This window comes from Cottoperca gobio, chromosome 23 (genome assembly GCF_900634415.1).
Source record: "Cottoperca gobio chromosome 23, fCotGob3.1, whole genome shotgun sequence".
NCBI classification, from domain to species: domain Eukaryota; kingdom Metazoa; phylum Chordata; class Actinopteri; order Perciformes; family Bovichtidae; genus Cottoperca; species Cottoperca gobio.
In genome coordinates this window covers 3,238,899-3,259,646 of record NC_041377.1, presented here as the reverse complement: position 1 = coordinate 3,259,646, position 20,748 = coordinate 3,238,899, and the positions used below count along the sequence as shown (strand labels likewise).

Sequence of the window (20,748 nt, the reverse complement as noted above, 5' to 3'; positions counted from 1 at the left end):
ATAGAGTTTCTGCTGCTGATATTTATGGTATTATAGGGTCCTAATATTTGGTTAATAGCTACTAAAATCATGGAAATACTATGTAGGGCCCATTTCTTTGTCCCTAACAACATTAGTTAATTTTTTTCATTCATAATTAAACAAATTATCCATACAGTTGAAAGTGGTTACATACATAATACTAAATCATTACATCAAAATAAAACAAAATGAAATGAAAGGAGGCTGTAACCTCAGTTTATTGTCACTATCTTATACCCAAAATAGCAGTTAAACAACAAACACAAATAAAATATAATGAAGAATCACATCAGAAGCAGATAAGCAAAAACATTTCTTAGTGTTGTTTAAAATAAAGTATAATAAAGAAACAAATATAATCAAAAAACATCACAAATCAGTCAGTTCTGTCATTTTGTATATATATCTTTTAAAATATAATGTTTTGTACATTTCCTTACAGTGTGTGAGAAGTGTCATTAATGCATAACTACTGCAATTAGTACACATAACCTCAATATAACAACACTTATGGAGAGTGTGTGTGTGTGTGTGTGTGTGTGTGTGTGTGTGTGTGTGTGTGTGTGTGTGTGTGTGTGTGTGTGTGTGTAAACTGTGAATCACGTTTGATTTGCATGGAGTGGTTTCAAAACAGAGAGTTAATTAAAAAACAAACTCAGATGACGTTAATGCACCGGACAACCCGGAAGTAGGTTGTTCACTACACTAGCGCACTAAAGCTAGCTCATTTCGTATGCCACTGGACGACATGGGGGCTGTGTTTCTCAGCCATTATTGACAGCGGTACAGCTGAGAGTCTACTTATAATAAGAAATAAAACAGAGAGCCCTCTTCATATCAAGGTATGTAGCTGGAGGATGTCCGCTTTGGATTGAAACACGCTTTTAAGACTTGTAATGACAGTAACGTCACTGTCTACTTGCGCATTGTTGGCTTGTTAGCATTGGTAGACAAGTTAGCAACCGCGATCTTTTTTGTGTAAACAAGTATTTCACGGTAGCCAACATATTGCAACGAGGATGTCAACCTTCAAATCTACATAGATAGCAGTTTACAACTAACGATAGTGTCACAGGGCTGCGCTAGTTTTGATGTGTGCGCAACTGTTACAGGCTAAACAAGGCGATTAACTTAGCTAGCATAAAGCATTTCCCAATCAAACATGACAGCCATTCAAAGCGACCAATATAACATTTAAATCCTTCAACACAACGCGAACATGTTTGTCTAACTCCACACGAATAGCCTGTACAAATCACATCTATGTTAGTAAGCTGGTATTAATAAACTGTCTGGTATCCTGACGGCTAAGCTATCAAGCTAGTTAGCTACTCGGCTAGGAAGGCTGTGTGCAGGTGCATGTCCAGAAGCTCTCAGTTTACCTGTCTGTCTGGACGGCTTATAATGTTGACAGGTGTCACTCTTGCTAGGGGGGATATTAAATTAAATATTGTTTAGTAATTAGGCCATAGATTTGCGTTTGGTAGATGGTGATTCCTTTAGCATGCAATGCTCAGACTAGTAAATAATGAGCAGTTACTGCAATGTTATTATGATTCCCTTACACTTGAGTATATGCAATCTCTCTCACACAGGTCCACTTTAACAAAACAACCAATATAGCTTTATTTAAAAGTCTCAAGTAGATCTGGCTGATAAAGGATTAGGGTTACAGGTTACAGCAGTTGGCTTTAGCTGAGGATAAATAAGTGACTGAGCTTTATATCTGCATTATATACAGTGTTGGCCAGGGTGTGTATTGGCAAGAGTCTTAACAGTTTGATTAAGATTTAGTGTGCATCTCAATTTATATTCAAACGCTTATTCCGCCTTGTTGCAGGGCAGTGATATGAACATCAAAATCCCGAAGAAACGGTTCACATATAAATATATTGGCTACATAACTGTCAGTCATGCTCTTTTGCCCAACTTCCTGTTGCACATCATGCTTTTCAAGTCACTCTGAAGTATTTTGAAAGAGAGCCTTAATGTGGGGTGTGTGTGCTCTGAGTCATTTTATATTTCAGGGGGCAGCTTGGGAGCTTAAGATATTCTCCTGAGCCAGCACAGGCAGGACGCTGGTGGGCACTTTGATGTGCACATTTTCAAGCAGGTGCTTCAAATTGATTGTTAAAGGCTTTTGCTTAGCTGTAAAAGGGTTATGCTAAAGTTGCGACTTTTAGTGATCGCAAATCCTTCCGTTGACATTCGACTGACTGGTCTGTACCTCTTAGTTTAACTATATATTTTTATTTTAACTGCTTGCCTATCCTAGCCGGTCTGTCACTGTTATCCACCTCTCTCACTTTAGCTGCCAGGTCAGGCGTGAACATGGAGTCTATGCTGAACAAGCTAAAAAGCACCGTCACCAAGGTGACGGCAGATGTCACCAGTGCTGTCATGGGCAACCCGGTGACACGGGAGTTTGAGGTTGGACGACATCTTGCCAGTGGGGGTCCTGGCTTGTGCTGGAGGATCTATAACGGCACCAAGAAGTCCACCAAACAGGTTTGTTTATACCCCCTCCCTGACCAGACCCTATATAGACTATATATATATATATATATATATATATATATATATATATATATATATATATATATATATATATATATATATATATATATATATATATATATATATATATATATGAAGTCAACTGAGGACCCCGCAGTATCTTTGGGACTCGATGAAGCTGATTTCAGCGTCTTGTTGTTTGTCTGTGTCCCTCCAGGAAGTAGCAGTGTTTGTGTTTGATAAGAAGATGGTTGATAAATATCAGAAATTTGAGAAGGACCAAATCGTTGATTCCCTGAAAAAAGGGGTGCAACAGCTGACCAGACTGCGTCACCCCCGTCTCCTGACTGTGCAGCATCCTCTTGAAGAGTCACGGTGATTAACACACACACACACACCTACACACCTACACACATACACACATGTCAAGGATGAACTCAAAGAGTTAAAGCTCAAAGAGGTGCTTGACATTCGAGGGAAAAGTTACATAACATATTTGTCTGCCTCTGTTTGTGCATATGTGAGCAGGAGCTTGTCATGATCAAAAGCATCTGTAGACCATCGCTGAATAATTTATGCCCCCTGAAGGCAAGATTAGGTTGAGGCTGTCCTGAGCTTACTTTCTTTTTGCAGCTTTGTCTTTCCTAAACTTTCCCCCAGGGAAGCTCACGTTGCTATTCGACTCTGTTTAAGAAAAACTCAACATTTAAAAAGCAGTTGTTAAAAATGATTCTGATGTTACGTCTGTATTTGTGCCTCAGAGACTGCCTGGCGTTCTGTACAGAGCCGGTGTTTGCCAGTCTGGCCAACGTGCTGGGTCAGTGGGATAACCTGCCCAGCCCTATGCCCAACGACATCAAGGAGTACAAACTATATGATGTGGAGACCAAGTTTGGCCTGCTACAGGTGAGCGTGCAGACTCTTGTAGTACTGCAACAAAGTTTGTTTTCACGTGTTGCCAATTTGACTACTAGTTGCTGATTATTTGCAATCATCAACCTCTGTACACATCATGTATGGCGCAGTAATTACACTGTTGCTCATTGGCTAAGTGTAGTTGTACTGTCCACCTGTCAGATGTGTACTGAAACCTTTAAAAATGAGAACTTGCCTGTTTTCCACATACAAATACATTTGGAATTCCAATATGTGTTCATATGCGATTACTTCTCAAAGCCAGTTGAACCAGCTGCATTTCATGCATCACCTTTCACTACCATGCTGTTACTCCTACGCCAACATGGTGCAGTGGCATCATCTTTTCCCACGTTGGGTTTAATTTCTATTTCCTTTGCCTTTTCCACAGCTTGTATAACTTCCAAAGGGAAATCATTGATGGCTGATAGAACTAGAAAGAAGCCTCCAAAGTCTGAAACCAGAAGTTATTACAGAAACATTTTCGCCCTTTCATACCCAAAATTGACGTTTTCATTTTTCTTCAGATCTCCGAAGGTTTGTCCTTTCTCCACAGTGGGGTGAAAATGGTCCACGGAAACTTGTGTCCAGAGAACATCATCCTGAACAAGAGTGGAGCCTGGAAGATCATGGGCTTCGACTTCAGCATCTCCTCTATCAACCCCTCAGACACTGAGGTGTGTTGGGAGACTGTTGATGCTCTGCCAGAATAATCTCTTGCAGCGTGGTTCTATAATCTCATGTTCTCTCATCCTCTTCAGCTTAAGTACACGTGTAAAGAGTGGGAGCCCAACCTCCCTCCACTCTGCCTCCCCAACCCCGAGTACCTGGCTCCCGAGTACATCCTGTCGGTCAGCTGCGACGCCGCCTCCGACATGTACTCACTGGGCGTGGTCATGCATGCCGTCTTCAACGAGGGCAAGCCCGTTTTCCAAGTCAACAAGCATGACATATTCAAGAGCTTCAGCAGGCAACTGGACCAGGTGGGTGGAGCTGTGCCACGTGCGAGAGCATGACGAGTGACTGGACAGACAAAAGGTCGTAAACGCAGCTACAATTCAGCGTCAAGCAGCTGTTTTCTTTCCACACATGCGTGTTCCCCCCCCCCCCTCTTCTCATGCTCATCTCTCTGGCAACCACAGCTGTCTGCTCAGATTTGTGTCAGTGTCCAGCTCATTGCGAAGGCGGATGTCTTGTCCAGATTTGATTTGAGTGGAACACTTGATCCTGATTGTGACTACACACACACACACACACACACACACACACACACTCCAGGACTAGCTGCTCCAGGCTAATGTGGACTTGAGCTGCAGCTCATTTTTAGTTGTCTGCTGCATCACTTGATAAGAGCGTGTTACTGTTACCAATCAAAACGCTGGTTGGATTCACTGTTTTGTTCCATTCTGACTCTTTCTCTTGTAGCTGAGCAGCATAAGTCCAGCTGTGCTGAACAAGCTCCCAGAGGAGGTCAGGGAGCATGTCAAGATGCTGCTCAGCGTCGCCCCCAACGTCCGACCCGATGCAGACCAGATGACCAAGGTTTGCGTTGTTGGCACTTCATGTCTGAAGATACAAAGATTAGCGTATCTTTCCTTACAGTACGTGCTCATGTGGGTGATATCGGATTTCCTTTCTTCCTGTTCAGATTCCATTTTTTGACGACGTGGGCGCTGTGACCCTGCAGTATTTTGACTCCCTCTTCCAGAGAGACAACCTACAGAAGTCCCAGTTCTACAAAAGCCTCCCTAAAGTCCTGCCCAAACTCCCCAAGGTAAATGTTTGTGCATTTGGTACAAAGCGGGAGCTAAGCCTAGGGCTGAACAATGCTTGTTAATGTTGTGTTCAATGTTTTTCAGTGAAAATCCAGATTTGTTTGCTGCACGTTTAGCTCCTTTTCCAATAACTTAGTGCTCATGTTACTGTCAAATAATCATTTCACACAACACGCAAAGCAGAACTTGTGACACAGCTTCTCTGAATCTTGCTTCCCTTTTTCTCTGTACTTCTTTTATATGCTAGTTTGTTAAAACGTGCTCCCCGATGAACTCGTCGTCTTACAGTTTGAATGCTCGTTTCGTTCTTTCTCTCAGAGAGTGGTGGTGTATCGAATCTTGCCGGCGCTGACCTCCGAGTTTGTGAACCCGGACATGGTTCCCTTCGTGCTGCCCAACGTGCTGCTGATCGCAGAGCAGTGCACCAAGGAGGAGTACGTTCGTCTCATCATGCCCGACCTCACGCCTGTTTTCAAGCAGCAAGAGCCCGTTCAGGTAGACGCACACAGAACCCGTTGTTGAGGTGTTTAAACGTTACTATTGGAGTCTTAGACGTTGGTAAGCTTCGCATGGCCCACAGGTAATGTGCTCTCAGACAAATGTAAATCTTTGCATGATATTTTCTTCCTTTTTTTTGGTATTTGTGTGTTTTTATATAACGACTAAAGCGCATGCTCTGTTTGGGTTTGGTCTGTCACTTTACCAAGACTTGTCTCTCTCTGTATTTTTCTTCCCAATGCGTCTTCAGGCTAGTAACATGGTGAGTGGTCTCTGCTGTGAATACGCTCCAGTCGCATCAGCTAGTTTGTGTTGTCTGTAGAACTAAAAGCTAAACTAAAGCCACTTATAGCACCGTCACCTTTAACTTCCACTCACTACTTCACTCGTATGTAGAAATCGGCTTGTTTTCCTAACTGGGTCCCTGTGCTGTGCAGATCCTGCTGATATTCCTGCAGAAGATGGACTTGCTGTTGACTAAGACGCCCTCGGAGGACATTAAGAACAGCGTGCTGCCTATGGTGTACAGAGCTCTGGAAGCGCCTTCTGTACAGATCCAGGTACAGGGACTGCTTTTGTATTTCAGATTGTAAACCAGAAACGTGCACCACCAGATCAACTGCAGATGGTGGGTGTGTATTCTCGTGCTCTTCGTTGTCTCGTCAGTGCCACCGCGAGAGAACAGTAGGAATGAATGCATTGGCGTCATTTAAAAAAAATGTCCGATTTCATAACTTCCATCTCACCTTGTGGCCGAGCAGGAGCTGTGCCTGAACATCATCCCGACGTTCGCCAACCTGATCGACTACCCGTCCATGAAGAACTCCCTCATCCCTCGAATCAAATCCGCCTGCCTACAGACGTCTTCACTAGCTGTGAGTCGCCATGCTCTCAGCTTGTGCCTCTGCTTCGGCCCTTGTCCTTCTGTGACACTTGTATACTACGTTCACTGTGAAATGTCTGAGTTTCTATATGTATTTTGAGTTTGTCCATGTATGTATCTTCCTTTTTGTTACTGTGCAGGTACGAGTGAACTCTCTGGTGTGTTTGGGGAAGATTTTGGAATATCTCGACAAGTGGTACGTCATTGATGAGATCCTGCCCTTCCTACAACAGATCCCCTCCAGAGAACCAGCAGTACTCATGGGCATTCTAGGTAAAGAAAGTGCACACGACACACTCTCCTTCCTACTAGAGATGCACCGATCAACTGGCCACCGGTGGAATCAGTCTCGTATATCCATTTATATGACATTCGCTTGTCAACTATAGTTCTCGAGAACTACTTGACAATGGGTGCATCTCTACCTCCTTACTGCCGTTTCTGAAACACTTAATGATCGGTTACTTGACTTTCCCGCTCCTCACTTTAGGAATATATAAGTGCACCTTCAGCCACAAGAAGTTGGGCATCCCCAAAGAGCACCTTGCCTCGAAGAGCCTGCCGCACCTCGTCTCTCTTAGTATAGACAACAACCTCAACCTTAACCAGGTACTTGGCAGCCAAACACACATGCACACTTTCAAAAATTGCGTTCGCCTGCAAATCTGTGAAGAACATTTAGTATCATCTGCATATTTCTATCGGATGTGAGTCCTTGTTTTAGTTCCCTCTCATCCAATTCATTCCATGTTTCAGTTTAACTCCTTCATGGTGGTTATACGGGACATGCTGGGTCGCATGGAGGCCGAACACAAGACCAAGCTGGAGCAGCTGCACATCATGCAGGAGCAGCAGAGGTGCTATATCCTCCTTTTTTATTCCCTCTGATTAAATCTGAAAGCCGTTTGATACTGGATGATGGGAGGACTGACCAGGCTTGTATGAATGCCTCCATTCGAATTCCTTTCGCTTTCTGATTTAGTTCATTGTGTCTCTTCTAACAGGAGTTTAAACATCCCAGGGAACCAATCAGAGAACACCAAGAGCCCTCTCAGCAGTGTCAACCAGGTGAGAGGTCCATTCTATGTCAACCAAGTAACAGATGAGAGGACATGTTCAGTTTTACATCTCTGTGCGGCAGCGATTCCATTTAGATTTGTCTTTTTTTTTCAGATTGAAGATATATTTGGCAGCACAGGGGTTAATGGGAAAGAGAATGGATCTGCAGCAACAGCCCCACAGCCGAATAGAGTACGGAAACAATATCGTGCCTCATTTCCAGAAGTCTTTCCATTTAGCATGTACTCTAATTTGGTCATGGTCTCTCTTCCTTGTCACCTCCCTAGATGTCTTTGACTCTAGAGGAGAAGCAGCGATTGGCTAAGGAGCAGGAGCAGGCAGCCAAACTGAGGAACCAGCAGCCTTTAGCACCTCAGAGCATCAAACCAGCCAACACCACCAACACAAAGGTAACGCCTGAAAATGTACAGAAGGCCTGCAGAAAGATCTGGTGATCCACTTTCTAAGTCTGATCTAAATAGTTTCCCCTCCTGTGTTCATGACTTGAGAGCAGGTGAAGGAAAGGTTCATATTTCTAAGGTCCGTAATTAAAAGGTATCAAACACTTTTGGCTCGGGATGATAAATCTTACCCCATTTTCTGTTGCAGACTAAAGATCTGACGAGCAGCCTGCTGAACAGCATGACATCGCTAAACAGCCTCTCCCTGACCAACCCAGCACGACCAGCCCCAGTGCAGGGCTCCACCTTCCCCTCCTCCGGCCCCATGGTTGGCTCCATGGGCGCGCCGGTCTCCAACGGCTTTAACCCTCCAATGGGCTTTCAGGCAGGAGGCATGGGGATGGGCATGCGGCCCACAGGCCCCGGCCTCTACAGCGGCATGGCCACCACCACCAGCACCCCAAACTTTGGAGCTCTCACGCAGAATCAAGGACCCATTGGGCAGACAAATAAAAACCCCGACTTGTCAGCCTTGGACAGTCTTTTTACACCCAGCCAGCCCAAAGTCACCCTCAACCAAATGGGTCCGAAGGCTACACCTGGAACCAACAGTCCGTGGCTCAATCAGTACGGTTCAGCCCCGAGCGCTCAGACTCCGATGCACGGTGCACCAGTCGGTATAGGAGGAGTGCCCAGCGGGTTCGGAATGCAAGCGAATCCTTTTTTCAACCCGCAGAACTTTTCTCAACCTGCTGCTGCCCCTAGCGTGAACCAAAGTGGAATTAAACATAGTGCGTCTGTCAACAATGACCTGAAAGACTTATTTGGCTAAAACAAAAAACAAAAAAACAAAAAAAAAAGACGCCAGGTTAAGTATATTCTTTTAATAACTTTGGATAGAAGAGCCTTGAAGTCTCACAGAACAAGACACTGATCGAATATGAAGATTTCAAATCCTTCCAAGGGGGGGGGTTGCCGTCTGTATTTTTAAATATATGGTATAAATTCTGACTCAGCCGGCAAATTAACCTGAATTCCATTTCTACTTGACCAGAAGGACAAACGGGTAGGGGGTGGGAACTACTCGTTCGATGCTGTGTTCTTTAAAGGCTGGGGGGTTTCCTACTGTTTTTTTTTTTTTGTACTTGACATACTTGGGAGTCCAAATGTGGTGAGTTGAGATGAATCCCAACTCAGTTTCTTCAGGAAGGTTCTGTGTTCATATCATGAATAATGGAGTGGATTTCACTTTCTGAACAAGTCGCATCAGAATCACCCCCCCCCAAAAAAAAAAAAAAAGGTTTTATATCTGCTCAGTTTCAGACTTCTGTATCTTTATTGCTTCTCCAAACTATTTTAGGATTTGTTGCATGTGTAAAGTGATCAGAGAGCCCAGTGGGGAGGGAGCTTGATCAGTCACTGATCTGCATCCAGGAGGCTCCTCAGTGGAGACCATCTGAAAAAAGGGGGGGGGGGGGGGGGGGGGGGGTGTAGAAAATCTCTAGAAATCTTCATTTTGTGAAAACAATGATCCAGTCTGGTCATTTTCCTTTTTAAACCTTTTTGTCTTATTCTTTTCACTTCAGGTTTTTCGTTGCTTATGTTTTGATTTGTAAGCGTGTTGAAAAGGGAAGCGTTACCTTTTCGTCAGGTCAACGTTTGTTGTCGACCATTTCATCTCTTTTGGTAACAAAAAAAACAAACATATCAATTTGTGTAAATGATTTTCTGTGTCTTATAGTGGAACAGGGTGTGTGCGGAGCAGCGACTACAGCAGTGTCCTTCTAACAAGATGCTAACGCTAAAGGCGATGAACAAGGACCACATGCACCGCTTAGGCTATCGTGCCTTTACATGGGTACACGTGTAGGACTCGACGGCACTCATCTGTTACTCAAGTATTAATATTTTCTCTTTTAATCAGCTGTCTGGCATTTGCTTCTCAAATTACTTGTTACTGAACTTGACCACAAAAGATCTAAAGTTAGATTTTTTAGCATATTGTCCAATAAGTTTTAATGATTCCAGTGACATTTTATCCCAGCTGGATTTGTTCTGATGAAGCATCTCAAAAATCCTCCTGTGCACCGTTTCTGTTGACCAATTTGTACGATGATTAAGATATTCACTATATATTTTCAGCACTTTTCGGCTGTCCGAGGACCTGCTCACATATTATTATTATTATTATTCTGGAGTGTAAATATATAGTTATTTAACGATGGGTTGCTCTGTGAGGGCCTTGGCATTTTGATGTCCTTGTGAAGATGGTTAAGAGGCCTTAGATGAGTTGGTGCAATAATCCTCGTTGGTTGTTCGGCGTGCTGGTGGATGGAGTCGACCTACAACAGTTACACGGGTCCACGGGAACATTAACGTGTACTCATTCTAAATCTTACATTTTGGGAAGAGAATCGCACCATTTTGGGTTTATTTTCAGTTTTTTAGAAGCACCTTGGTCACACAATGATTGTTGTTAACGCGCCGTGTAGCGTCTGTTAATGGATCAACTTTGGTTCTCGTGTATTAATGCCGAGCTCTCCAGTGTTTTCACTTTTCTTTTCATGCAAGACTACAAATGTTTCTGTGATCGGAGCTGTTTCATCTGTAGATCGCCGTTCATTACATTACATTACATTCATTATGTGGCGGTTTTGATTTAATCACAAAGTGGATGTGACCTGTGAAGCGTGCAGAACCCCCAAAGCAGAGAACTAAAAGCTTATTCTTCTACAAGATTGTTTGTTTGTATTCCACTGCTGTCGATGTGTGTGTGTGTGTGTAGTGTTGTATGTGCTGAGGTGCTGGTCTCTGAGGTGGCTCAATGAAAATCTGTACATATAAAGAAAAGTACACAATCTAACCCTCTCTAAGGCCGGGCGTTATTTGTGCGATGGATTTAAAACACATCAGACGGTGGAGCAAAAACTTTTAATGAAGACAAAGTGCACTGATGACATGGCAGTAATTCAGTTACTGTAAACAGTTTCAGATTCAGCGTGCAGCGGTAAATGAAACATCAAAGTTAACTTCCCTTTGGTTAAAGGTTAAAGGTAAACATTTTGCTCTTGATTACAAGTTAGTATTCATGAACATTTAAAGATGACGATGCACAAACACAAGAGGCAGGACTAGCTTGGTAAACAGTTTCCTCTTCCTTAAGAGCACTTCACTCATTTAGCATTTCTTTGCTATCATTTTGTCCGACTCATGCGGGACAGTTTAAAATCTTGTAAAGAACTTATAAATAAATATTAAGAACCCCTCACACCTTCCCTAAAGTGTACCATGTTTAAATAATTGTCCTGTAAGGTCATCAAGTCAGTCAATCGTTCCCATATGAGAGACAACCTGAGGCAGCGAGGTACCTGAGGACCTACACTAAGTTACCCTCCGACCTCCAAATCAGTTGTTGAGTCTTCGCACGGATCTGCAGGTGTTTGTGGACAGGTTCCTCTGAGTCATGGCTGCAAAACACAGATTTAAAGTCAATCTGGACTTCTGATATACACACTGATTCATTATTGTAGCTGTAGATCACCTGAGAAGTTTAGCTCATAGCTAAATTTCCTGGTGGTGAACATCATGGTGCCCGACGGGGTCAGCTGGTACTGGAGCTCGATGTCCTCACTGGTAACGCTGCTCACTTGGGAATAATCTTTCCATATGCCATCGATGTCTTTAAACTGCCAACATGGCAGAGAGCCCGAACTGCAGGATGAAACATTTACAGTAGCGTACACACACTGATCACAGGAATAAGGAAAAGTTACGTACCCCTTAAAATCTAATTAAGGTGTTTAATGGGGTTACCTTTTGAGGCCCTTTTTAATTTAATAACACAAAAATAAAATGGATTATTATGAGGCTTAATATTAAATGTGAATTGTATGCACCCCTTATATTTAACTGAATTTCTTAAATAGAGTTTTTAAGGGTTTTTGCTTCATTTAATTAACTTAAGCTATGTTTTCGGGGGTAAATTAAGGATTAATTTGTGGTATTTTAAGGGGTTATCGTCTCATGGTCAGATGTTTCTCCTGACCTGCTGACTCCCGCAGTCCTCCTCACTGCTCTTCTAGTCCCGATATTGTCATTGACTTGACACATGCCTATAATAAACCAGGAAACACAGAGATTTAAACCGCTGCCCTCAACAACAGCAAAGCGGAGTGGCTTTGTAGCTGTGTTTGTGTTTGTTACCTGAAAAGTCCAGAGTGTACGAGTATCTCTTGATGATGAACTTCAGCTGGCCCTGTGGGTTCAGCTGGTATTGTCTCTCAAGGGCAGTGCTGTCAAATGAACATCTCTACAAATACACAACAATAAGTCCACCTTTTATAGAGGAATGCAAACTAAATATTTTCAATATGACCACCAGATGCCCGACTTACATGTGCTTTGTATTCTGTCCATCTCCCCTCGTCTCCCATGAACTCCCACTTGTAGCCTCCATCAGTGAGCTGGGAGGCGGCGGCTGTGGTGGAGTAAAGGCTGCAGAGGAAAACTCACTTTTACACACGGGTTTGGTGCTGAAAGTCATATTTAGTGAAAAACAATCCTCCCAGGTAAAGCTACTCTGATCTGAGAAACACACAAACACGTTTAACTGCAGGGAAGAAACATCTTTAGACAAAAATAGGATTCCTAAAGTCTCACCTTTCTGCGTTGGAAGTGAATTTTGGACGCCTTCGTACATTCCTGCGCATGCCTGTGATGCTGTTTGTTTGCGTCATGGCTGCCGAAGTAAAATCCGTTAATTATAGCGGTATAAAGACACGTTTATTGAAGTTATTAAGCAAGAAATATCCCATACCGGAGAAGTGGAGTGAGTAACCCGTGGAGCCCACTGTGAAGCTGAAGGTTCCCTGAGGGTTGAGGAGGAACTGACGCTCGACATCTTCGCTGCTGATCGAAGAGGACAGCATGCTGGAGCTCTGAGGAAGAGGAGGAGAAAGGACTTTAACAATCTTAAGGTACATTTCCATTTTATGCTACTTTATATACTTCCACTCAAGGATTTTACACAATGGATAATATAAGGGTCAAACCAGTGCTTTTACTTTACTTTAAATACATTTTTCTTCTAATACATATGTACTTTTACTTAAGTATGAATCGTGAAAACCCTTAGAATCAATTTAAGGTTTGACGCTTGTGATTTCTCCTCACCTGGGATCCATATTCATGCCACAGCTGGTCACCTCTGAAGTACCAGCCCACGTCCTCCGTCTGGCCCTGATGTAGGAAGCTTAGTCTCTGCACCTTCACATCTTCAGTCAGAGTCTGTAACTTATCAAAGTCTATGAACACCTCCCTGTGGAGACACATGGCATTACGTTTGATATACATTTTTGTTTCGTGGCACTAACACAAAACCCATCCATCAGAGTTATGTATCATTTCCATCCCCATCCTCTGTTCCAATGCAGTTTCATTCACTTAGTAATCTTAATAACTGTTTTAAGAGCTGTAACTCATAATTCCAGATATATACTTTCACTATAAATCTATAAATAAACTTTCAGTAAAAATCACAACTCTGACCGATGAAGGAAGTTGAGGGAGATTCCTTTAGCTCCAGGTTGGCAGTAGTGGGTCTCGATCACATGGTCGTTGCCGATTGGCAGCCACTGACGTCCATTTGACAGCTGCCACTCATAATGTTTCACATTGACTGTAAAATGACAGAATTTATTATGTATCTATGAATGGCCTAGAAGTTAGCCAGGTTAATGTTTGACACTGACTCTTTATTTATTTCTGTCTGGGTCCTGGGACAGGTGTGGAGCGACAGCCTGGCCTGTGGTCAATGTGTTTCTATGGATGTATTTGTAATTATAAAGAAAAAGTATGTCCAAAGTCAACATGTCATATAAATACCCATGTCATAACTATTTCCTGAAGTCACTCTAATCAAAATATATATTATTCTTCCATTTTTGTTTCTTGGAAACTTGGAAAGTGAGTCCAGAGAGTCAGACATTCAGGTAAGTAATTGAGGAGTGTAAATGTGGAGGCATACAGACCTGCAGTCTCCTGCCAATAGTCCGTCTCTCTTTCCTGTAAGCAACAAAAACAAATATTGTACACATCACAAAGACACTTTCCAAAGTGGTTCCGTGAAGTAGACTCACCATGTTGTGAGGAAAATACACGTTTAGCAGAAAAGGCAGTTTAAACAAACGGAAACAGAGCAAGAAATCTACTTCATAAAAACTTTAGAGACGCGATGTGAAGAAGCTTTCTTTCACTTTCGGTTCAGGGCAGACGTGTGCACGCGCAGATTGCACGTAAATAGCTCACGCGGCAAAGCTCTGAGCCAGCCAGCCCCAACCCATATAATGTCAATGTAAACACATAAGGGACGGGTTCAGGAAGTATGTTTATTTAATGTATGTAGTCCTTGTACAGACATGTTTATAAGATGTATGTATTTTAATTGCATATATACATTTTATTCAGTGTGGGAGTCTCTATCTGCAAGGGACTTGTTGTAAACATAGGTTCTTCTTCTTCTTCTTCTTCTTCTTCTTCTTCTTCTTCTTCTTCTTCTTCTGTCTTCTTTTCTTCTTCTTCTTCTTCTTCTTCTTCGTCGGTGTGTCTCTTCTTCTTCTAGTCTGTCTCTCATTCTTCTTATTATTCTTCATTTTCTTCTTCTTCTTTTCTTCTTCTTCTTCTGTGTCTTCTTCTTCTTTTCTTATTATTCTTCTTCTTCTGTGTTATTCTTCTTCTTATTCTTCTTCTCGTCTTCTGTCTTCTTCTTCTTATTTTCTTCTTCTTCTTCTTCTTCTTCGTGTTCTTCTTCTTCTTCTTCTTCTTCTCTTCTTCTGTGTTCTTCTTCTTCTTCTTCTTCTCTTCTTCTGTGTTCTTCTTCTTCTTCTTCTTCTTCTTCTGTGTTCTTCTTCTTCTTCTTCTTCTTCTTCTTCTTCTTCTTCTTCTTCTTCTTCTTCTTCTTCTTCTTCTTCTCTTCTTCTTCTGTGTTCTTCTTCTTCTTCTTCTTCTTCTTCTTCTTCTTCTTCTTCTTCTTCTTCTTCTTCTTCTTCTTCTTCTTCTTCTGTGTTCTTCTGTGTTCTTCTTCTGTGTGTTTACTGGCGGATAATGTTTTTCAACTAAAGTTAAACACAATACTGCCACCTGCTGTACCGGAGGCCACTTTACCACAGTTTTTTTTTTAATTAAGCCTATTTTTATTTTTGAAAGGTTAAAAATACGGGATAATCCTGGTGAAAATGTGAGGGTTGACGGGTATGGTGGTCATCCTGTTTGGATCCAAACATTAAACAACACAGCAAAAACTGGAGAGTTGACATTTCAGGGTTTAAACATTTCCAAGTTGATTTCAAGTCACGAAGTGTTACTTTAACATTTTCTGATTGAAATGGTGTTTATTGTTGGAGTTATTTCACAGTGTTAATCATGTCAGAGTGAGACCAACTCTGCAGAGACGTAATTATGCTCCGCCCCTGTATTCCACGACAAGTCAGCTCAATTTTCAATTAGTTTAAACTCACTGAAACAATTATACATTGTTGCTATGAACTGTATTATTTACTGTGAAACATCTACAGGGATGTTTAACAGGAAAAGTAATTTGCTTGGTGGCAAGAAACTGCTTACTACACAGCACATTCAGTCTGGCCTGTCTTTTCCAGTCGTTGAGAGATGTTGCCACCTGATGCAAGAGTTGTACACAAGGATGCAACGGAGACAGAAGTTACTACAGAAATATTCAGAGACCTCATTGGACGAGGCGACGTGGTGCTGACGGTTTTCTCAGGTGATTGTAAGATAAAAAGGCCAGTATAATCAAACTGCTGGGGATCATTAGAAATCATCACTGATGTCACTAACACAAAGTAATGATACCAGTGTGAAGTCACTTATGTGCATAATGTGCTCCCTGCAGGTGTCCAGCAGCTGTTGGTTATTAAAGAAGATGTTCCCCCTGAGTGGAGACCCAGCCTGGACCAGGAGCCCCTCCACACAAAAGAGGAACCGAACCTACCCTGGACAAGTCCGGTTGGAGAGCAGCTTAATGGGCTGGAGGAGACCGATATCACCAGGTTCCCATTCACTGCTGTTCCTGTGAAGATGATGAGAGAAACCTCCGTCTTCACAGCTTCATCCAAGCCAAACGGAGATCAACAGAGAGGCAGAGCTTCCAGTCAGCAGCTCAGCTACGCAGAGACAAACAGACACTGATGGAGAGGACTGTGGATCAGAACCAGCCAGGAATCTAGATCCAGATATTCTCAAACAAATACTGATGATGAAAAGGCTTCAGACTCTTCTGAGACTCAAGTCAGTCATGATGATTGGCAAGAGCTTTTGTCACATTCTATTCCTGAAACTAAAGACAGTGCAGACGATTGGAAGAAGACACCCGAGTCTGCTGTGCATGCTCAGTTTAGTCAACTATTTTACTACGAGGGGTCCTCCAGCTGTTTGGTTAGTAAGAAATGTGCTCGAGCGAAGCAAAAGGAAGGTTCACAGATCGGAGTCCACACAGGTGAGAAACCATTTGGTTGTGATGTTTGTGGGAAAAGATTTAGATATCATCACAAGTCACAGATGAGCGTCCACACAGGATAGCAATAGAAACAAAAAATACTAAAGACACCGCACATAAGTGAAATTATTCTTTATTTAAAATACATATTTGTGTCATGTCAATGAATATTCTTTATACTAAATGATCCCGTCATCTAAAGTTGTCATGATCCTGGCTTTTTATTGTTCTGTTTCCTGTTTTATTCTGAAAGTATACAAATACCTGCCCAGTTTCTTTAGCTGATAGGATATAATCTATAAATATGTATCAGCATGGACAATGAATGTCCTTAATCTGGCAGGAATGCTAACAGACTGTAAACTGGGAATACTGTACTGCACAGTTTTGACCAGACGAGCCCACTGTCCCAAAAAGTACAATAAAAGTTACAGTACTGTTGTAAACTGATTTATCATGCTTATAACGGCTCTAAGGCAAATAAAACGGTCTATGTATCTGTGAAAGAACACTGAAAACTTGTTTATTACAACAATTTAATTTGGCAGTTGTAATGGGAAGATTAATTACGTAGCTAAATCCCATTGGATGAGCTGTCTGCAGACTACATGCATGCATAAACTCATAGCTGCACTGTAGGAGCCTGTAGTAGTATAGCAGTAGCAGTTAGCACATGTGCAGCACAGTAAGTACAAGACATAAACATATTTCAGACATGTTTCTGGTTACAGCATCAGTGTAGTCTCACAAATCATCAGCAATCATTTACCCACAGACAAACATGTTATTAGTTTGAGCGGTATTCTCATTTAACCACAAGTGCAACTATCATGTGTTCACTGTGATGAACTTCTCTTATTACTGGTCACAGGTCTGACGGGACGTGTCATGCTGGTGTGGCAAGAGTCATGAGCAAAGTGCAAAGTTATGTGAAGTACACTAATAAGGATTCGACATTGATTAAAAAGTATACAGATCTGTATAAATAACAAGGCACCTATTGTACCACTACATTCAGTCAGGTGATAGAAAACACACAATCTTATAAAAGCCTTGTAAAATTCAAATGTACAAGTGTAAAACTTTTATAAAAACAGATGTAACACATTTACAGTACTGACGTTCATACGAAGTGTTGCTGGCAGTTGTCGACTCATCGAGACAACACTGCATATTCTGTTTTCATTCGTAAGGTAAATAGCTGTGGGAAATAAAAAGAAATAAGAACTCCTTCCAGCAGTAAATAAAAAAATAAAAGGTTTCTGTTGGGAGGGTGATACTCACTTTGAAATCGCCGATGTACGTCAGGAAGAAGCAGATGAAGCTGAAGGCAACAATCCACTCGCATGAAGCGCTGGCTACATAGAAGGGATAGTCCTGAGAGGGACAGAGACAGTTGAGCTACTCCACAATCTTAGCAATCACTCACAAAGAAATGCAGCACGATTGAGAAGCTGGAACTAAGGAAAGTTTGGCATTTGTGATTGAAAAATGACAAATGTTAATCTTGACTAATCGTTTGTATCGTAATGACAGCCTACCTTGTCTCCTGCGTCTCTGTGCAGTGTGGTTTGTTTCACAAAGAACGCACAGATGACAGCTGAATTATCCATTAAGGAAAATTACATTTAACGATAGTCGTCACTTGTTAATGACTCGACATGAGAATAATGTTGCAATAATAAAGAGAAGTTCCTGATTAAATGTCATGATGGTTAACATAGTAGAAAGAACACCAGGAAACAAAAGGCTGCTTTGAAAGGATACTGGGGAAGAACGCCAAAGAGGCAAGGACGGCGATACCCAAACGTGTTCGACACACACCCACAGAAGACCCGAGTGGATAGGCACGATATGATATAAAGGACTGGAGTATTAAGTATAAGATACCAGAAACAAAGAACACCAGAGCTCCTATATCATGAACTACTGTCACGGTTGTTTCCTGCAATCAAAAAGTAGAAAAACACATCAATTAACATCCAATTGTTTTCGTATGATTAAAATGTGCACCACATATGGAGACATACCTGGAACGTTGCAACAATACACATGCCAAAACAGGCGAGGACCCCAAACACAAACGCAGTTTTATTGAGAGGGAGGCTCACCACCTTTGTGTCCTCACTCAGCTTCTCCACAAACTTGTACCTGGCATATATGGTGGCTATTCCTGTGTAAAAGTGAAATAGAGCATTTACAAGACAAAATCCTCTTGCATCCCAACAAATACATTGTGCTTTCATTTTCCTATAAAGGGGAAGTGAGACTAACACCTTCGGAAAGCTTGGTTCCTCCCTTGGGAAAGCACAAAGTTGCCTAAGAAGAGTCAGGTTCAGAGAGATCAATGCAGATGTTCATAGTGGTGGGTGTGAAAGTACCTGCACATGCAGAAACGAATGTCATCAAGCCAAAAATACAGCTCTCCGGGGGGGTTGCACCTGTGTCACTGAAAAGGGAAAAGAGATTTGACTCTCACATTACAGATATGTGTTGATAGTCGCGCGTAACTTCCCGTTATATAGGTGTAGTTTGTACTTTTGTGACATTTAACTTTAAACTTTAACTTTAAAAGGGAGAAGGTAGCACAGACTACCAGATGTGTATGCGCAGCTGGAGTTTGGGTACCAGCCACGTTAACATGGGGGGGAAACGAAACTAAACTTCAGCTTTTCAGGAGTCACTGAATATAAAACGTCGCCATTAATCTCGCTAAAAGATCAGAGAATAAGTCTGCTATCTCCTTAAAACATAAGTCTGAAGAAAGCTTACCTTATGTATGGAAAGATTATGTCGACATCATGTCGGATAAGCGCAATAAGGTAGGAAACAATAAAAGTGCTGGAGGACCAGACGACCAGAAACGCTGGCAGAAAGCACAGTCCTTGCCTGAACCAAAACATCTCAAGAGAGGGTGAATGCGGAACCTCCAGAGAAGACGGATAAAGTAGTAAAATAGTGCCATACAATATAACATCCACGTTTAAGTGCTGGTCCAGGGTCAGCGTTGTGTCGCTGTGAAGTCTGATGAAGTTACCCAAAGTCACATGGGGTGTGTTTGTGCGTAAGCCTGCCTCTGCCGATATATACAGTGTACAGTAACGTCTAGGGAAGTATTCAGAGTAGCCTACCAATAAAGAAAGTACCTATTTACATGTCAAATGCATCTAAACTATCAAAAGTTAAAATAATAATTGTGCAGAATGTTTATATTATATATAAATATTATTATTTCCGTATTGAATTATTATTTATGCATAATAATAATTTAATAGTAAGGGGAAAATACATATAAATAAACATAAAAACATGGATGGAATGCCAATATTAATGGAAAATAAAAACTTGATCAAATAATAAAAATAAGATGAAATTGAAGACATATAATGCATAAAATAAAACCCACCGCATAATAATTATAATACATAAATTGTGTGCATATTTGCAGCATACTAATATTCATCAATAAACACTGCAGCAGCATCATACGCATCTATTAAGTAGCTATTTAGACAATGCAGTAAAAGTACAATACTCACGACTGGAACAAAGTGGATAAGAGGTAATCAGTGCCTAAAAGTTGTAATTAAGTACTTAGTTACTTCCCACCAGTAATAAGGACATACTTGTACTTTGGTATATGACATACTGTATTTCTCTTGTGGTGAAGGAGTTTGTGGCGGTGGTTGGTTACCCAAATAAATCTAAATAAATCGTTTGATATATGGCCGCGTGTTTTGGACACTCGGGTCAATCGGGTAAAGTTTCCCACTACTGAGTTTTCTTGCATTAGTTGGGAAACACACAGCCAGAGGTATCGAGGGGGAACCTGGAACATCTGGTGGAAGCTCACATTCAGAAGTCTGTCAGCTCAAACCTCTGTACAGCTTTTCTTATATCTTAAGGAAAGCCTCGGGAGCCAGTTCAGAGCTTTAATTGTTGATGTGGCTATTGAAGCTTGCCAGTGCCTGACTTGGCAGCAACCTTAAGAAATCAGTCTTCTCTTGGCCGGACTCCTCACTCAGCAGAGAAGAAAGCTACTGCAACCTGACTGCCTGGTCTCAGAAGACGAGACAAACCACAAGTAATGATCCCCCTACCTCATATACAAATACCAGTTATCACATGACCAAAGTCCTGCACTTAGGTCATGTGATGGCACCTGAG

The 20,748-nt window shown here is 41.8% G+C and overlaps 3 protein-coding genes across 4 annotated transcripts; 1 reads left to right on the top strand and 2 right to left on the bottom strand.

Moving 5' to 3' along the window:
• Nucleotides 1–708: 708 nt before the first annotated feature.
• Nucleotides 709–10,932, top strand: scyl2 (SCY1 like pseudokinase 2). Of its 2 annotated transcripts, XM_029461774.1 has the most exons (19): nt 709–863; nt 2,333–2,529; nt 2,756–2,913; nt 3,300–3,444; nt 3,981–4,130; nt 4,215–4,436; nt 4,879–4,995; nt 5,102–5,227; nt 5,547–5,723; nt 5,977–5,988; nt 6,164–6,286; nt 6,488–6,601; nt 6,750–6,882; nt 7,100–7,218; nt 7,366–7,466; nt 7,614–7,677; nt 7,783–7,860; nt 7,956–8,078; nt 8,278–10,932. In XM_029461774.1, the coding sequence occupies exons 2-19, from the start codon at nt 2,353–2,355 to the stop codon at nt 8,899–8,901; spliced, it is 2,763 nt and encodes a 920-aa protein (XP_029317634.1). In that variant the 5' UTR covers nt 709–863; nt 2,333–2,352; the 3' UTR covers nt 8,902–10,932. The 2 variants fall into 2 exon arrangements, with proteins under 2 accessions (XP_029317634.1, XP_029317636.1); XM_029461776.1 differs by lacking the exon at nt 5,977–5,988.
• A 53-nt stretch (nt 10,933–10,985) lies between these two features.
• On the bottom strand, nt 10,986–14,335 carry LOC115028213 (uncharacterized). Its single transcript, XM_029461777.1, has 11 exons — nt 14,207–14,335; nt 14,099–14,132; nt 13,617–13,746; nt 13,242–13,386; nt 12,886–13,006; nt 12,729–12,807; nt 12,464–12,563; nt 12,273–12,378; nt 12,115–12,181; nt 11,611–11,780; nt 10,986–11,536 (listed from the first exon to the last, which is right to left on the bottom strand). Exons 1-11 carry the CDS (start codon nt 14,207–14,209, stop codon nt 11,475–11,477), a joined length of 1,017 nt encoding a protein of 338 aa, XP_029317637.1. The 5' UTR covers nt 14,210–14,335; the 3' UTR covers nt 10,986–11,474.
• A 2,363-nt stretch (nt 14,336–16,698) lies between these two features.
• dram1 (DNA-damage regulated autophagy modulator 1) lies at nt 16,699–19,665 on the bottom strand. The gene is made up of 7 exons (XM_029461773.1): nt 19,354–19,665; nt 18,963–19,030; nt 18,612–18,754; nt 18,349–18,526; nt 18,123–18,181; nt 17,866–17,958; nt 16,699–17,782 (listed from the first exon to the last, which is right to left on the bottom strand). The coding sequence occupies exons 1-7, from the start codon at nt 19,482–19,484 to the stop codon at nt 17,735–17,737; spliced, it is 720 nt and encodes a 239-aa protein (XP_029317633.1). The 5' UTR covers nt 19,485–19,665; the 3' UTR covers nt 16,699–17,734.
• Nucleotides 19,666–20,748: the final 1,083 nt, after the last annotated feature.